General features: G+C 48.7%; 1 protein-coding gene across 1 annotated transcript in view; it reads right to left on the bottom strand.

Moving 5' to 3' along the window:
- Nucleotides 1–4,785: 4,785 nt before the first annotated feature.
- Nucleotides 4,786–16,896, bottom strand: part of prom2 (prominin 2) — a 73,633-nt gene continuing 61,522 nt past the window's right edge. Inside the window, exons 20-25 of the mRNA XM_068001994.1 lie at nt 14,386–14,466; nt 12,643–12,711; nt 10,899–10,988; nt 9,556–9,668; nt 7,565–7,588; nt 4,786–5,795 (exon numbers count right to left, since the gene is read on the bottom strand). Of these exons, the coding sequence (XP_067858095.1) occupies nt 5,777–5,795; nt 7,565–7,588; nt 9,556–9,668; nt 10,899–10,988; nt 12,643–12,711; nt 14,386–14,466 (396 nt within the window). The 3' untranslated portion in view covers nt 4,786–5,776. The remainder of the gene's footprint in view (nt 5,796–7,564; nt 7,589–9,555; nt 9,669–10,898; nt 10,989–12,642; nt 12,712–14,385; nt 14,467–16,896) is intronic.

Raw genomic sequence — 16,896 nt, 5'->3', positions numbered from 1 at the left:
CCATGAAATCTCATGGCATCAGGTCAAACATGAGCAAGGAAACCTCCTGCTGATTACCACCTACTGCCCTCCCTCAGCTGATGAATCAATCCTCCTCCATATTGAACACCACTTGGAGGAAGCACTGAGGGTAGCAAGGGCACAGAATGTACTCTGGGTGGGGGACTTCAATGTCCATCACCAAGAGTGGCTCGGTAGCACCATGACTGACCGAGCTGGCCGAGTCCTGAAGGACATAGCTGCTAGACTGGGCCTGCGGCAGGTGGTGAGCGAACCAACACGAGGGAAAAACGTACTTGACCTCGTCCTCACCAATCGACCTGTCGCAAATGCATCTGTCCATGACAGTATTGGTAGGAGTGACCACCGCACGGTCCTCATGGAGACGAAGTCCCATCTTCACACTGAGGATACCATCCAACGTGTTGTGTGGCACTACCACCGTGCTAAATGGGATAGATTCAGAACAGATCTAGCAGCTCAAAACTGGGCATCCATGAGGCACTGTGGGCCATCCGCAGCAGCTGAATTGTATTCCAGCACAATCTGTAACCTCATGGCCCGGCATATTCCTCACTCTACCATTACCAACAAGCCAGGGGATCAACCCTGGTTCAATGAGGAGTGTAGAAGAGCATGCCAGGAGCAGCACCAGGCGTACCTAAAAATGAGGTGCCAACCTGGTGAAGCTACAACTCAGGACTACATGCATGCTAAACAGCGGAAGCAACATGCTATAGACAGAGCTAAGCGATTCCACAACCAACGGATCAGATCAAAGCTCTTCAGTCCTGCCACATCCAGTCGTGAATGGTGGTGGACAATTAAACAATTAACGGCAGGAGGAGGCTCTGTAAACATCCCGATCCTCAATAATGGCAGAGTCCAGCACGTGAGTGCAAAAGACAAGGCTGAAGTGTTTGCAACCATCTTCAGCCAGAAGTGCCGAGTGGATGATCCATCTCAGCCTCCTCCCGATATCCCCACCATCACGGAAGCCAGTCTTCAGCCAATTCGATTCACTTGACGTGATATCAAGAAATGACCGAGTGCACTGGATACAGCAAAGGCTATGGGCCCCGACAACATCCCAGCTGTAGTGCTGAAGGCTTGTGCTCCAGAACTAGCTGCGCCTCTAGCCAAACTGTTCCAGTACAACTACAACACTGGCATCTACCCGACAATGTGGAAAATTGCCCAGATATGTCCTGTTCACAAAAAGCAGGACAAATCCAATCCGGCCAATTACCGCCCCATCAGTCTACTCTCAATCATCAGCAAAGTGATGGAAGGTGTCGTCGACAGTGCTATCAAGCGACACTTACTCACCAATAACCTGCTCACCAATGCTCAGTTTGGGTTCCGCCAGGACCACTCGGCTCCAGACCTCATTACAGCCTTGGTCCAAACATGGACAAAAGAGCTGAATTCCAGAGGTGAGGTGAGAGTGACTGCCCTTGACATCAAGGCAGCATTTGACCGAGTGTGGCACCAAGGAGCCCTAGTAAAATTGAAGTCAATGGGAATCGGGGGAAAACTCTCCAGTGGCTGGTGTCATACCCAGCACAAAGGAAGATGGTAGTGGTTGTTGGAGGCCAATCATCTCAGTCCCAGGACATTGCTGCAGGAGTTCCTCAGGGCAGTGTCCTCGGCCCAATCGTCTTCAGCTGCTTCATCAATGACCTTCCCTCCATCATAAGGTCAGAAATGGGGATGTTCGCTGATGATTGCACAGTGTTCAGTTCCATTCGCAACCCCTCAAATAATGAAGCAGTCTGAGCCCGCATGCAGCAAGACCTGGACAACATCCAGGCTTGGGCTCGTAAATGGCAAGTAACATTTGCGCCACACAAGTGCCAGGCAATGACCATCTCCAACAAGAGAGAGTCTAACCACCTCCCCTTGACATTCAATGGCATTACCATCGCCGAATCCCCCACCATCAACTTCCTGGGGGTCACCATTGACCAGAAACTTAACTGGACCAGCCATATAAATACTGTGGCTACAAGAGCAGGTCAGAGGCTGGGTATTCTGTGGCGAGTGACCCACCTCCTGACTCCCCAAAGTCTTTCCACCATCTACATGGCACAAGTCAGGAGTGTGATGGAATACTCTCCACTTGCCTGTTTGAGTGCAGCTTCAACAACACTCAAGAAGCTCGACACCATCCAGGACAAAGCAGCCCGCTTGATTGGCACCCCATCCACCACCCTAAACATTCACTCCCTTCACCACCGGCGCACTGTGGCTGCAGTGTGTACCATCTACAGGATGCACTGCAGCAACTCGCCAAGGCTTCTTCGACAGCACCTCCCAAACCCGCGACCTCTACCACCTAGAAGGAGAAGAGCAGCATCCACATGGGAACAACACCACCTGCACGTTCCCCTCCAAGTCACACACCATCCCAACTTGGAAATATATCGCCGTTCCTTCATCGTCGCTGGGTCAAAACCCTGGAACTCCCTTCCTAACAGCACTGTGGGAGAACCTTCACCACACGGACTGCAGCGGTTCAAGAAGGCGGCTCATCACCACCACCTTCTCAAGGGCAATTAGGGATGGGCAATAAATGCCGGCCTCGCCAGCGACGCCCACATCCCATGAACGAATAATTTTAAAAATAGTGGCCGTGGGATTTTTTATGTCCACCTGAGATGGGGCCTTGGTTTAACGTCTCATCTGAAAGACGGCACCTCCGACAGTGCAGCACTCCCTCAGTACTGGCACTGGGAGTCTCAGCCTGGATTATGGAGCTGAAGTCTCTGGAGTGGCTCTAACCCACGATCTTCTGACTCAGAGGCGAGATTCCCTGAGCTAAGTAAGCCAAGGTTGACACCTGACAAATAACACTGGACACAGAAATTTTAAATCGCCACACTACAATCTCCAATCCCATTCCCACCCACTCGGGAAGGAATCCCTTTGTGTGTTGATTGTAGCAAAATCAGAAATGAGTTGATAAAGAATGTGTTTATGATGTTGCTACAAAACAATGAACAGAGGAGATGGGACACCCAGATATTTAATGCAGCTTTTCATCAATAAATTCACCAAGCCAGCACCAAATGTTACTGCTAGGAGTCTGGTGTCGGACGGAAAGTTTTGGTGTTCACTGTACCAGAGAGATCACTTAGACGTTTCCTGAACCCAGCTGCCCGCAGTACAAGGAAGACTTTGAACACCCCATACACTGAAGGAGGACGTCCAGTCATATCCGACGCCTGTTTTAATTAACATCCCTCAGTGATGTTTGAAGCATCTGGATTCTGAAATTGGCTGACAGTTCACAGTAGACGTCTGAAAATCCCACTGACCTGTTGGGACTGTGTCAGGACAATATCTCCACTCACAGGGAAAGGTTTCTCTCCACATAGCTTCCCCCCACTTCTCATCAAAACGTTGACTGCCAGCTGAGATGTGGTTCCTCAGGCACCGCTACCTCATCAAAGTGGCCATTCTTCACAAGTGAGGAGCCTGGATTGCGAGTGTCAGTCGGCTATTTGACTGTAGGCAGCATCACAGACAAGCTCGGTCCTGCACTCACTCAGCATCCGCACATGCACACTTAATACATGGTGTTAAAACAATTACCTCTGCCTCTCTTTTAAAAACCTGGATGGATTGCCCCTTCCATCTCCGTTCCTCCGAAGGAAACAAGTTCGATTCTCAGAGGTCCAGGTCCAGGAAGCAGATTTTATTTATTTTTCTCTCTGAACCCATAGTAACGCTTGGGAGGGGTCTAATTTGGGCTGTTTTCAGCGGTTCTGTTAAATGATTTTAATTAAAACAACAGAGGAATCTAATGCAAACGTGTTAACATGTGACGGGAGTAGCAAATCAAACTGCTTCGAGGGATCCCAGGGAGAAGGACCCAGATCTGGGCTCTTGTGGGGCCCAAACATGTAAACAAAAATAGTTGCTTTTAAGGTTATTCATTTAATTACAGATTTTCTGTTTCATTTATAACAGATTTGGATTGTTTTTTGATTTGATCTCAATGTTTGTGTTACAGGAGGATGTTAAACGGATTCTGTTAACCTGGTTTTGGGGGGGAAAGTCTTGGGTTGAGCTCAGTTCCCTAAACAGCTCACTCCGAAATCTCCACTGTCACATTAGTTGCCTGCCCTGTTTCAGTACCTTAGTTTCCTCCCCTCCTCTCTGGCTCTTGCTCTTGCTGGGGTACAGATAGATGGGCACCAGCACCTCACCTCAGTGCCCGTTCTTAATGCGTGAACCTAGACAGTGTCCGCAAGTTATTCAACCAAGGAAGGCATCGCAGTCCATCCTTACCCTCACCCGACGCCCAGACCCGTGCACCCTCCAGCAGGAAAGACACTGGATGGTTGTGGAGTGGGAATGTTGGCTGAATTTTCTCTTCCCTACCCAGGGGTTCTAAGGCCAAATGCAAGCCGCCTCACCGTCACTATCCCATTTGTGATTCAGCAGATCCCGGGGGAGTGAAGCTGAGGCTTTCCCGAACCTGTGCAGCTCAGGACTGCACCGGGGAGAGCGCTCGCCCACTGAAGCACCAGGCCAGCTCCGCGTTCTATACTAAAAAATATAAACGTCTGGTCGAAATCAGATGAAGCAGTAAATTTGCAGCCACTGACTGACATTGCTCTTGTTTTCTGATCGTGTCACTGCACTCCGTGTACAAATACTGGGAAATCATTTGCAAGTCACCCGACTATTGACACCAACCCTTTGGCACAAATAACAAAAAAACAGTTCTTTCTTTAAAAAAAAGAGAAAATCGTCAGATATAGTTGACAAAAAGTGTGCAATTTTCCTTATTTACAGTTTTATTTGTGTCATTGGCACCGGATCAGTTATGACACCCGACCCTTTGTTTACAAGAGTTAAAACAATATGAGCGGCTTGTATTTATAAAAAGCGCGTTTTAAAGTAGTAAGACGTCCAAAGGCGCTGCACAGGAACGTTATCAGACAAAAAAAATTGAGGCCGAGCCAAAGGAGGAGATATAAAAACAGGTGAACAAAAGAACATTTCGGCTCATCCTGTACTGGATGTCGGACAAGCAGTGTGACAAATCAGAGGCAGTGGAGGGGTCGAGAGAGGTGGTGGTGAGATGGAGTTGGGTGACGTCAGTGTACACGTCGAACCTGAGGTGTTTTCGAATGATGTCACCGAGGGGCAGCATGCAGATGAGAAATAGGAGGGGGCCGAGGATAGATCCTTGGGGGGCTCCAGAGGTAACGGTGCCGGAGGGGGAAGAGAAGCCATTGCAGGAGATTCTCTGGCTACGACTGGATGGATAAGAGTGGAGCCAGGCGAGTGCAGTCCCACCCAGCTGGACGACGGAGGAGAGGCATTGGAGGAGGATGATGTGGTTAACCGTGTCAAAGGCTGCGGACAGGTGGAGAAGGATGAGGAGGGATAGTTTACCACGGTCACACAGGATGTGATTTGTGATTTTGATAAGGGCTGTTTCAGTACTGTGGCAGGGGCGGTAACTTGATTGGAGGGATTCAAACATGGAGTTGCGGGAAAGATGGGCACGGATTTGGGAGGCGACAACATGTTCGAGGACTGTGTTGTACGTTTGTCCAAAACTCCTCTGTTTCTTTCAAATCACACAGTGTAATCTCAACTCTCTGCACTTTGGCAAAACTTCTCTGATACTGAAACGGAAAGGAGGCTGCTGTAGAGTCTTTGGTTGGTTGATTATTGTCCGTGGTCAGTGGTCAGTGGGCACTGAGACCTTCAGTATCGCGATGTAATCCCAATGTCTGGCTTCAGAAAGGCCGAATTATTTACGCACGTCCCTCCTAAATCAAAGCAGATGTAAAATTATTTATTTGTCTCTCTCCTCTCCAATTATCTCCCATCCCTCCTCCTTTCCTGCCCTGAGGGTGTTGAGTTTATTTGGTGAACAGTTTCATGGGTATCAGTAACCCTCCGGTAGTGTAGTGGTTATGTTACCAGACTGGATTATCTGGGCTAATAACGCAGCGAACTGGGAGTTCTAAATCCCATCATGGCAGTTTGGGAATTTGAATTCAGTTTTAAAAAGCTGGTCTCAGTATAAGCAACCATGAAGAACATAAGAACATAAGAAATAGGAGCAGGAGTAGGCCAATCGGCCCCTCGAGCCTGCCCCGCCATTCAATAAGATCATGGCTGATCTGATCCTAACCTCAAATCTAAATTCATGTCCAATTTCCTGCCCGCTTCCCGTAACCCCTAATTCCCTTTAGCTGTCGGATTGTCGTAAAAACCCAACGGGTTCACTAATGTCCCTCTAGGGAAGGAAACCTGCCGTCCTTACCCGGTCTGGCACTACATGTGACTCCAGTCCCCACACCAACGTGGCCTAGCAAGCCACTCAGTTATATCAAAACTGCTATCAGCGTTTCAAGGAGAGGGCGGGCCCACCGCCACCGTCTCAGGACAACTAGGGATGGGCAGTAAATACTTTAGGAGAGAACTGGAAAAAAAATTACATATAAAAAAAATCTCAGTTTCACCCCCCCGCCCCGAAAAATAAATGAAAGGCAACCCCTAGATTGACACTGCACCGGATTGGTTAGAAGAGAACAGGGCCGAGTTCCCGGCTTTTGAGGAACTGCAGGTGTTGACATGCTCAGTCTGCGCACCCGCCTCGCCACCCAGATCGTGGTCTCGAAGACTCACCGTCCCGTTCCATGGAGCTCCGCCCGACGGCCCCAGACTCTCCCCCCTGAGCCTGTCGTGAATTCTCAGGGTGGGGATAGTTGAATATCCTGGGCGGGCACCATTGTCCAGTATTGGGTGCCGGCCAGGTTGGGGGAGGGACCAACGACACTGGGCCAGTTACGGGCGGGTCCAGCTGAAGAAAAACTGCCGGCTGAAAAGAGTTGTCCCTTTTTGCCGGAAGATCGTTCTTGTAAGGAAAATTTGGGTTGGGGCCCCACTGCCACCACTGGGCGGTACTGGACCCTTGGTTCATACAGGCCCGCAGTACGCTGTGGGGCAACAGAGGCGGGACTGGGGGGGGGGGAATTCTGCTGGATAGCATCATCCAGCCAGTCCTGCCCCTTTCTCTTACCTCAGGAGCGTAGGGGGCAGACAGAAGAACAGCCCCTCCCTCCCCCACCCTCCCAGGAAGCACCAGCGCATCCAAAAGGGTAGGTGACCTGGAGTAAACGGATCAAGAACAAGGATGGCACAATCTTAAAATCAGAACTAAAATCATTCAGGAGGGAAATCAGGGAGCACTTTCTCAGACAAAGTGTCGAGGAAATCTGGAACTCTCTCCCCCAAAAGGCTCTGGATGCTGGGGGTCACAATTGGAGCTCTCAAGGCTGAGATCTACAGATTTTTGTTGGGTGAGGGTATCAAGAGATACAGAGCCAAGGTGGGAAAATGAAGTTGAGCTACAGATCAGCCATGATCTGAATGTGCGGCGGGACAGGCTCGAGGGGCTGAATGGCCCACTCCTGTTCTCATGACACGTTCCAATTTCCACCTCTCCCACTCCAATAACGATCCCAGTGCGCCAAAAATCCCGAGGGAATTCAGAATTCAGTAATCTCAGTCAATGAACTGTTCTACTTACATCTCGAAGTGAGCGTCGCCGTTCCTGAAACAATAAGGAAAAGATGGGTGAGCGTTGCACACGACACATGGGGTGCGATTATCGAGCTGGAGTCAGTGTTCAGGGTGAGCCGGCTCGGACATTAAAAACTCCAGTCCAAGAATGGCTGCAGGCAAAAAAAAAATCTGCACTTCAAGGTAGCAGTGTGATCGAGAAGATTTTATTTGTACTTCCCGCTGTTTTTGTCAAAGGTTATCTAATCCAGCACAGCGCAGTGCTGCCATTTCCAGTCCGGAAAACTGCAGCTGCTTTATCGAATTGTCAGTTGGAACGTTCTACTTCTTCACCCCAATAGTTTGACACTGACCGGTTCACCGTGCAACCTTAGGATTAAAGGTCGAATCTGGCACCGAGACACTATCGAAAAAATAACTTGTAAATTGTTTTTTTATGCAAACTTTCTCGCTGCCCTCAATGTTTTGACTTCCTGCCGTGATACATTGTGCACGATGGTCATTGGACGGTATCTTCCCAATCTTCGTACGTCTGAGCCTAGAGTGAGTGTCGATCGAGTGTTGGGCCGAGCCTGGTCCTCTGCTCGCTGACACCCCACATTTTCCAGCAGGAGTCACTGGATAGCGATCCAGAGCAAGGACACTGCGCCTTTGCAAAGAAGGTCCGGAGAGAGATGCAGTGGTATCTGTCCAGGTTCGTCCCGAGCAGCTCCGTAACACGGGACTCTGTGCTCTACGGGCTGTTTCCGGGGTTCGCACACCGAGACGGACATCAGCTGCTGCTGGAAGACCATCAACTCGGTGAAAGACGCCCTTTGGTCTGCCCGAAACTTGCTGGTCTTCCAGTGCAAGGAGCTGTCCTCGACCGAGTGTTGCAGACTGGCACATCCCAAGGTCCAGGACTACGTGCTCAGGGACGCACTGAGGATGGGTGCGGCCGTCGCAAAGGCTCTGTGGGGAAAGGCAACCGTTTAGAGCCTTCCCGACATTGTATACCGAGGGGCTGCAATCAGGGAAAAACCCCCTCGGGCAGAATGTAAAATTCAAATTGCTGTAATGAATCTGCAATGTACCTGTAATGAATCTGTAATCAATAATCTGCATTGAGTGTAATGCAATGAGACACCCCAGAGTGTTATGAACTGTAATTATGTACAATGTGTTCATTGAACTGTACTTGATGTAACCTGCAAATTGTATAATCTGTATTGTGTACGTTTGGAATGTGATATGACAACTGGATTGTATGTATTGCTGCAAATTTTATGAATAAAGTATATTTTTTGAAGAAAAAACTGGTATCTCAGCAACACTGAGACTAACTGTAGCGCTCCCACTGCAGCACAGACCAGGGACTGAATCCAGGCAGTCCTTGTGTGAATGGCTCAGTGCCACACTGGGCAGTGCATTCGCCACTGAAACCAATGCAATCACGGATGAGGAGCCCGTTAAATTTTTGATTCTCATTAGCATCCTTTTGTCTTGTCCCCATATCAGCCCCGGCTCAGTGGGTAGCACTCTCACCTCTGAGTCAGAGGGCTGTGGGCTCATGTCCCACTCCAGGGACTTGAGGACATAATCTCGACTGATATTCCCAGTGCAGGACCGAGGGAGAGCGGCACTGTCGGAGGTGCCGTCTTTCAGATGAGATGTTAAACCGAGGCCCCGTCTGCCCCTCTCAGGTGGACGTAAAAGATCCCACGGCCACTATTTTGAAGAAGAGCAGGGGAGTTCTCCCCGGTGTCCTGGCCAAATATTTATCCCTCAACCAACATCACTAAAAACAGATGATCCGGTCATTATCACATTGCTGTTTGTGGGATCTTGCTGTGCGCAAATTGTCTGTCGCGTTTCGTACATCACAACGGTGACTAAACTTCAAAAATACTTCATTGGCTGTAAATCGCTTTGGGAGGTCCAGAGGTCATGAAAGGCGCTATATAAATGCAAGTCTTTCTCTGTCAATCATTTCCTACCCACTGGGCCATCGTCACTTACTCATACACATCTGAAGTTGTCATGCGTCGATAGAATTTGGCCAGTTTCACTGCAAATATGATGCTTGGAATCAGGAATATGATGCTCCAGCCCAGGCTAAACCAGAAAGCGTTCTGTGAGAGACAGATACATGTAATTACTCCTCAACTCTATTTCATCAAATACTACTCAGGGTTCCTGTGAACTTTCTTTTTTTGTTCCTCCTGATCTCCAACTATCTAATTTAGCACATGCTCCCTCCTCCCTGCATCCTCACTGAGTTCAAATTAAGACTCAAGAGAGAAGTGGAGAGGAGGAGGGCTTTAGGGAGAGACTTCCAGGGAGAGGGGGAGAGGAGGAGGGGTTTAGGGAGAGAGTTCCAGGGAGAGGAGGAGAGGAGGAGGGGTTTAGGGAGAGAGTTCCAGGGAGAGGAGGAGAGGAGGAGGGGTTTAGGGAGAGAGTTCCAGCGAGAGGGGGAGAGGAGGAGGGGTTTAGGGAGAGACTTCCAGGGAGAGGAGGAGAGGTTTAGGGAGAGACTTCCAGCGAGAGGGGGAGAGGAGGAGGGGTTTAGGGAGAGACTTCCAGGGAGAGGAGGAGAGGAGGAGGGGTTTAGGGAGAGACTTCCAGGGAGAGGAGGAGAGGTTTAGGGAGAGAGGTCCTGGGAGAGGAGGAGGGATTTAGGGAGAGAGGTCCTGGAAGAGGGGGAAGGGAGGAGGGGTTTAGGGAGAGAGGTCCAGAAAGTCGAGCAGCTGGATGCTCCGCCAGCAGTGGTGGGGTGACAGGAGGGGGGATACACACAAGACTAGAGTGTTGTGACCAGAGGGTGCGGGGGGAGGGTGAATATAAGGCTCATGGGGAAATGCACAGATGGGATGGAGGGAGCCCATGGGGGAGAACATGGGGCCAAGTGTCGGTCAGTGAGTGAAGGGCCCACTGCCACCTAGAGGTAGGAGGTTGATACATTCTCTTTCAATACCAAGAGTGGAGCCTGGCCCTCACCCTCAACCCTCGCACAGCTTCAGGTGGCACTCGGGCACCGTCCTCATTGTGGCCATTCAGTATCAGCACTAAGTGCCTCAGCACGGGTTAGATACAGAGTAAAGCTCCCTCTACACTGTCCCATCAAACACTCCCAGGGCAGGTACAGCACGGGTTAGATACAGAGTAAAGCTCCCTCTACACTGTCCCATCAAACATCCATGGGTCATGAAATGTTCAGACTTGTTGTAGCAGATTAAGGGTATTTTCTCCTCATTGCCTGAGATTTAATTCAAGTTCCTACTAAGGATGGTTCAGAGGATCAATCCTGCCCCTCCCCCTTATCCTGCCCCTCCCCCTTACCCTGCCCCTATTGCCTTTCTTACCAATGAGTCCAAAAGGTAAGAGCAAGTAATGATGGCAACAGAATCGACAACGTCCGCTGCTGGTCTGCACCGAGCCACATTCTCCGTAATCTGATGAAAAAAAATCACTCACTGAAGAACAAGAATCTGACAGGGATTGTACCGTCATTAATAACCAATCGTCCACAATTACAACCAACAGTGTCAAGAATTTCACAAAATAAAGGGGATGTACAGTAATTGACAAGTGAGGGGTCTGGCCTTTACAACGCACTCCCAGACACCCATCACTCTGTAACGCACTCCCAGACACCCATCACTCAGTAACTCACTCCCAGACATCCATCACTCTGTGTAACTCACTCCCAGACACCTATCACTCTGTAACTCACTCCCAGACACCCATCACTCTATGTAACTCATTCCCAGACACCCATCACTCTGTGTAACTCATTCCCAGACATCCATCACTCTGTGTAACTCACTTCCAGACATCCATCACTCTGTGTAACTCACTCCCAGACATCCATCACTCTGTGTAACTCACTCCCAGACATCCATCACTCTGTGTAACTCACTCCCAGACATCCATCACTCTGTGTAACTCACTCCCAGACATCCATCACTCTGTGTAACTCACTCCCAGACATCCATCACTCTGTGTAACTCACTCCCAGACATCCATCACTCTGTGTAACTCACTCCCAGACATCCATCACTCTGTGTAACTCATTCCCAGACATCCATCACTCTGTGTAACTCACTTCCAGACATCCATCACTCTGAGTAACTCATTCCCAGACATACATCACTCTGTGTAACTCACTCCCAGACACACATCACTCTGTGTAACTCACTCCCAGACACCTATCACTCTGTAACTCACTCCCAGACACCCATCACTCTGTAACTCACTCCCAGACACCCATCACTCTGTGTAACTCACTCCCAGACACCTATCACTCTGTAACTCACTCCCAGACACCCATCACTCTGTGTAACTCACTCCCAGACATCCATCACTCTGCGTAACTCACTTCCAGACATCCATCACTCTGAGTAACTCATTCCCAGACATACATCACTCTGTGTAACTCACTCCCAGACATCCATCACTCTGTGTAACTCACTCCCAGACATCCATCACTCTGTGTAACTCACTCCCAGACATCCATCACTCTGTGTAACTCATTCCCAGACATCCATCACTCTGTGTAACTCATTCCCAGACATCCATCACTCTGTGTAACTCATTCCCAGACATCCATCACTCTGTAACTCACTCCCAGACATCCATCACTCTGTGTAACTCACTCCCAGAAACCTATCACTCTGTAACTCACTCCCAGACACCCATTACTCTATGTAACTCACTCCCAGACATCCATCACTCTGTGTAACTCATTCCCAGACATACATCACTCTGTGTAACTCACTCCCAGACACACATCACTCTGTGTAACTCACTCCCAGAAACCTATCACTCTGTAACTCACTCCCAGACACCCATTACTCTATGTAACTCATTCCCAGACACCCATCACTCTGTGTAACTCATTCCCAGACATCCATCACTCTGTGCAACTCACTCCCAGACACCCATCACTCTGTGTAACTCACACCCAGGTATCTATACTCTTTGTATCTCAGACCCAGGTGTCCGCTGTCTCGTGCTCGGGTTAGAAGATGTGCTCAGTTACACAGTGCAAGTGTGCTCAGTATTCCTGACCGTGAAGATTAGAATTGCTGACAGTGCTGCCCTTACCATTGTCTTGGCCCAACTCCCGTATCGCCTGAAGTAATCGAGCTGACAGTCCAGGAAAATCTTGGATTCCTGCCATGGTGAAAAGTATGGTGGTTTCATATTCATTTTTATTTTAAAAAATGAGAATTTTAGTTTGTACCTAAAAGGGGCTTAATTCATCGGAGTCTCAAACCCAAGGTGTGGTCTGTACAGGAACTGGGTAAGTCTCAAAACATTCACTGGCACAAAGGAGGTCACAATCCTAAGAACGCAGGTTCAAAATCTGCAGTGGTGCGAGAATTTAATTTGATACAAAAGGAAGATAAACTGGTCTACAGGTCAGTGTGTGAATACGTCACACGGTGTGGTACCGAGCAAGTCGGGGAGAGCTGCAAGTTTCCATGTCCCTGAGCCATACTGACCAGGGTGGTCACCGGGCCCACCTGCAATCTGTGCGGAGTGACCTGATCTCAGCCAGAGCAGCAGTCCAGGCTACAATTGATCTCAGTGCCCCTGGGCCAGGGAGGCAGGAAATGACCAGCTAGGGTTCCTGCAGGCCAGCTTTGGGTTCCCATGATGCCTCCTATGGCCAGTACTAAATGGGATAAACACCGGCGCACCGTGGCTGCGGCGTGTACTGTCTACAGGACGCACTGCGGCAACTCAGCATGGCTTCTTCTCCCAAACCCACAACCTCCACCACCTAGAAGGACAAGGGCAGCAGGTGCATGGGAACAACACCACCTGCAAGTACCCCTCCCAGTCACACACACCATCCCGCCTTGGAAATATATCACCGTTCCTTCATCTTAGCAATATAGAGTAACAAAGAAATGAGTTTTAACTAACACGGCATTAATGTGCAGCGCCATGTCTGTCTGCCATCTGAAGGCTTTCTACTCTTCGTGGCCCCTGAACATGTATAATGCATTGGCAAGGCCCTGCAACCTGAATACCCCTTAAATAACCATCCAGAGTTCTCATTCATGTGGCCTGTCATTCACTCACTGCTTTGTGCAGATGTGCTTTGTGCAGATGTGCTTTGTGCAGATGTGCTGTGTGAAATCTGAACTCTGCAAAGTCTACCAGTTCAGGTGCTATAAAATGTTTGAAAGGTTCAGAAAAATGGATAGATGGTTTGCAGATTCCTCTCACTATGGGCACTCTTCTATATGGTGCAGTGTGTCTGGCACTGCTCAGTCACCTCCGGGACCTGTGAATCCAGATCACACAGAGAGGCTGAAAGTTCACTGTCTCTGATGGAGACTGGACAGTGCAGTGGGCCAGACACTGCCCTTCCACCTCTGGGGTCTAAATTCAAATCCACCCCAGACAAAGGGGTTGGGCAGTGCAGCGAGCCAGACACTGCCCTTTCACCTCTGGGACCTGAGTTTATATCCAGCCCAGTCAGACAGGTGGAAGGCCTCCTGTCTGGGGTGGAGGAGTGCTGGACGGTGCAGTGGGTCAGACACTGCCCTTTCACCTCTGGCTTTCAATCCAGCCCAGACAGAGACGCTGAAGATTTCCTGTTTGTGATTTTCCCTAAATCCTTGCCCAGATATCTAACAAGATCTGAGCTTGTGAGGGACGATACACTGTGATCCTGTGTCAGACCACTGCATGGATTGTGCTGGTACAATGGTGCTTTGATCTGCACCGTACAATTTACAAACATTTCAAACACAAAATTAATTAGCCCTCAATAGACACATATAATTAAAGACATTTTCTAGAATCCCACACAAATACTTGTATGATACTCACATTTTTAATAATGTCTGAAGCTCCCGTGTGGAGCACAGTCTGTGCGGATTCTATCTTCGATAAAGTATTGTTTACCATTACCTAGAAGAGCATGTTAAACCATCAGTATATGTAACACAGTCAGTGTATATACCGCAGTCAGTGTATATAACAATCACTGTATATAACAGTCACTGGATATACGCAATCAGTGTATATAACAATCACTGTATATACGCAGTCAGTGTATATACCGCAGTCAATGTACATACGCAGTCACTGTATATAACGTAGTCAGTGTATATAACAATCACTGTATATAACAGTTACTGTATATACGCAGTCAGTGTATATAACAGTTACTGTATATATGCAGTCACTGTATATACCTGTCACTGTATATAACATTCACTGTATATACCTCAGTCAGTGTACATAACAATCACTGTATATACCTCAGTCAGTGTACATAACAGTCACTGTATATACCTGTCACTGTATATAACATTCACTGTATATACCTCAGTCAGTGTACATAACAATCACTGTATATACCTCAGTCAGTGTATGTAACAGTCACTGTATATAACATAGTATGTATAACAGAGTCAGTCTATATACAATGCAATGTATGTAATAGTCACTGTAAGTATGTATATAAAACATTCAGTATATATAACATATTCTATATATATATATATATATATATATGGGAAATTGGAATGTGGAAAATTGCCCAGATATGTCCTGTCCACAAAAAGCAGGACAAATACAATCCGGCTAATTACCATCCCATCAGTCTACTCTCAATCATCAGCAAAGTGATGGAAGGTGTCGTCGACAGTGCTATCAAGCGGCACTTACTCACCAATAACCTGCTCACCGATGCTCAGTTTGGGTTCCGCCAGGACCACTCGGCTCCAGACCTCATTACAGCCTTGGTCCAAACATGGACAAAAGAGCAGAAGGTGTGGTGAGAGTGACTGCCCTTGACATCAAGGCAGCATTTGACCGAGTGTGGCACCAAGGAGCCCTAGTAAAATTGAAGTCAATGGGAATCAGGGGGAAAACTCTCCAGTGGCTGGAGTCATACCTGGCACAAAGGAAGATGGTAGTGGTTGTTGGAGGCCAATCATTTCAACCCCAGCACATTGCTGCAGGAGTTCCTCAGGGCAGTGTCCTAGGCCCAACCATCTTCAGCTGCTTCATCAGTGACCTTCCCTCCAAGTGGCAAGTAACATTCGCGCCAGGTAAGTGCCAGGCAATGACCATCTCCAACAAGAGAGAGTCTAACCACCTCCCCTTGACATTCAATGGTATTACCATCGCCGAATCCCCCACCATCAACATCCTGGGGGTCACCATTGACCAGAAACTTAACTGGACCAGCCTTATAAATACTGTGGCTACAAGAGTAGGTCAGAGGCTGTGTATTCTGCGGTGAGTGACTCACCTCCTGACTCCCCAAAGCCTTTCCACCATCTACAAGGCACAAGTCAGGAGTGTGATGGAATACTCTCCACTTGCCTGGATGAGTTGCAGCTCCAACAACACTCAAGAAGCTCGACACCATCCAGGACAAAGCAGCCCACTTGATTGGCACCCTATCCACCACCCTAAACATTCACTCCCTTCACCACCGGCGCACAGTGGCTGCAGTGTGGACCATCCACAGGATGCACTGCAGCAACTCGCCAAGGCTTCTTCGACAGCACCTCCCAAACCCACGACCTCTACCACCTCGAAGGACAAGGGCAGCAGGCACATGGGAACAACACCACCTGCACGTTCCCCTCCAAGTCACACACCATCCCGACTTGGAAATATATCGCCATTCCTTCATCGTTGCTGGGTCAAAATCCTGGAACTCCCTTCCTAACAGCACTGTGGGAGAACCTTCACCACACAGACTGCAGCGGTTCAAGAAGGCGGCTCACCACCACCTTCTCAAGGGCAACTAGGGATGGGCAATAAATGCCGGCCTTGCCAGCGACGCCCACATCCCATGAGCAAATTAAAAAAATATGGCCAATGTGTATAAAACAGTCAATATATATACAACAACTTGCATTGATGTAACACCTTTAAAATAGAAAAAAATCCCAAGGCACTTCACAGGGGCATAATCAGACAATAATGGACACTGCGAGAGTTAACAGGAGTGTCTCATTTGACTCCTAACTTCCTCCCTGCCTTCAGGTTGGCAGTTCCATGGCTGCAGTGTCCCGGTTAATCCTGTCGTTGCAATTTCTCTGGATGGAACACAAGAGACAAACAAGTGTTGTGGAGGAAGGGCTATACCTGCATCCCTTGTGCTTGTGAAAGGCGTCTATTAAAGCTATAGACGCTACAGTTTTCTCTGCGGTTACCTGGATACAGAACTTGTTTGTTCCAACAAAAACCAAAGAATGTCAATGACTCAGAGTGGCCTCATCAATGGAGATAAGGAAGTGATTTCCAATTGGGAACACAGGAACAGAAGTAGGCCATTCAGCCCCTCCAGCCTGTTCTGCCATTCAATGAGACCACGGG

This window comes from Heptranchias perlo, chromosome 21 (assembly GCF_035084215.1).
Source record: "Heptranchias perlo isolate sHepPer1 chromosome 21, sHepPer1.hap1, whole genome shotgun sequence".
NCBI classification, from domain to species: Eukaryota; Metazoa; Chordata; class Chondrichthyes; order Hexanchiformes; family Hexanchidae; genus Heptranchias; species Heptranchias perlo.
Note: the sequence above shows the minus strand (reverse complement) of the source record. Positions and strands in the feature narration are given on the sequence as shown.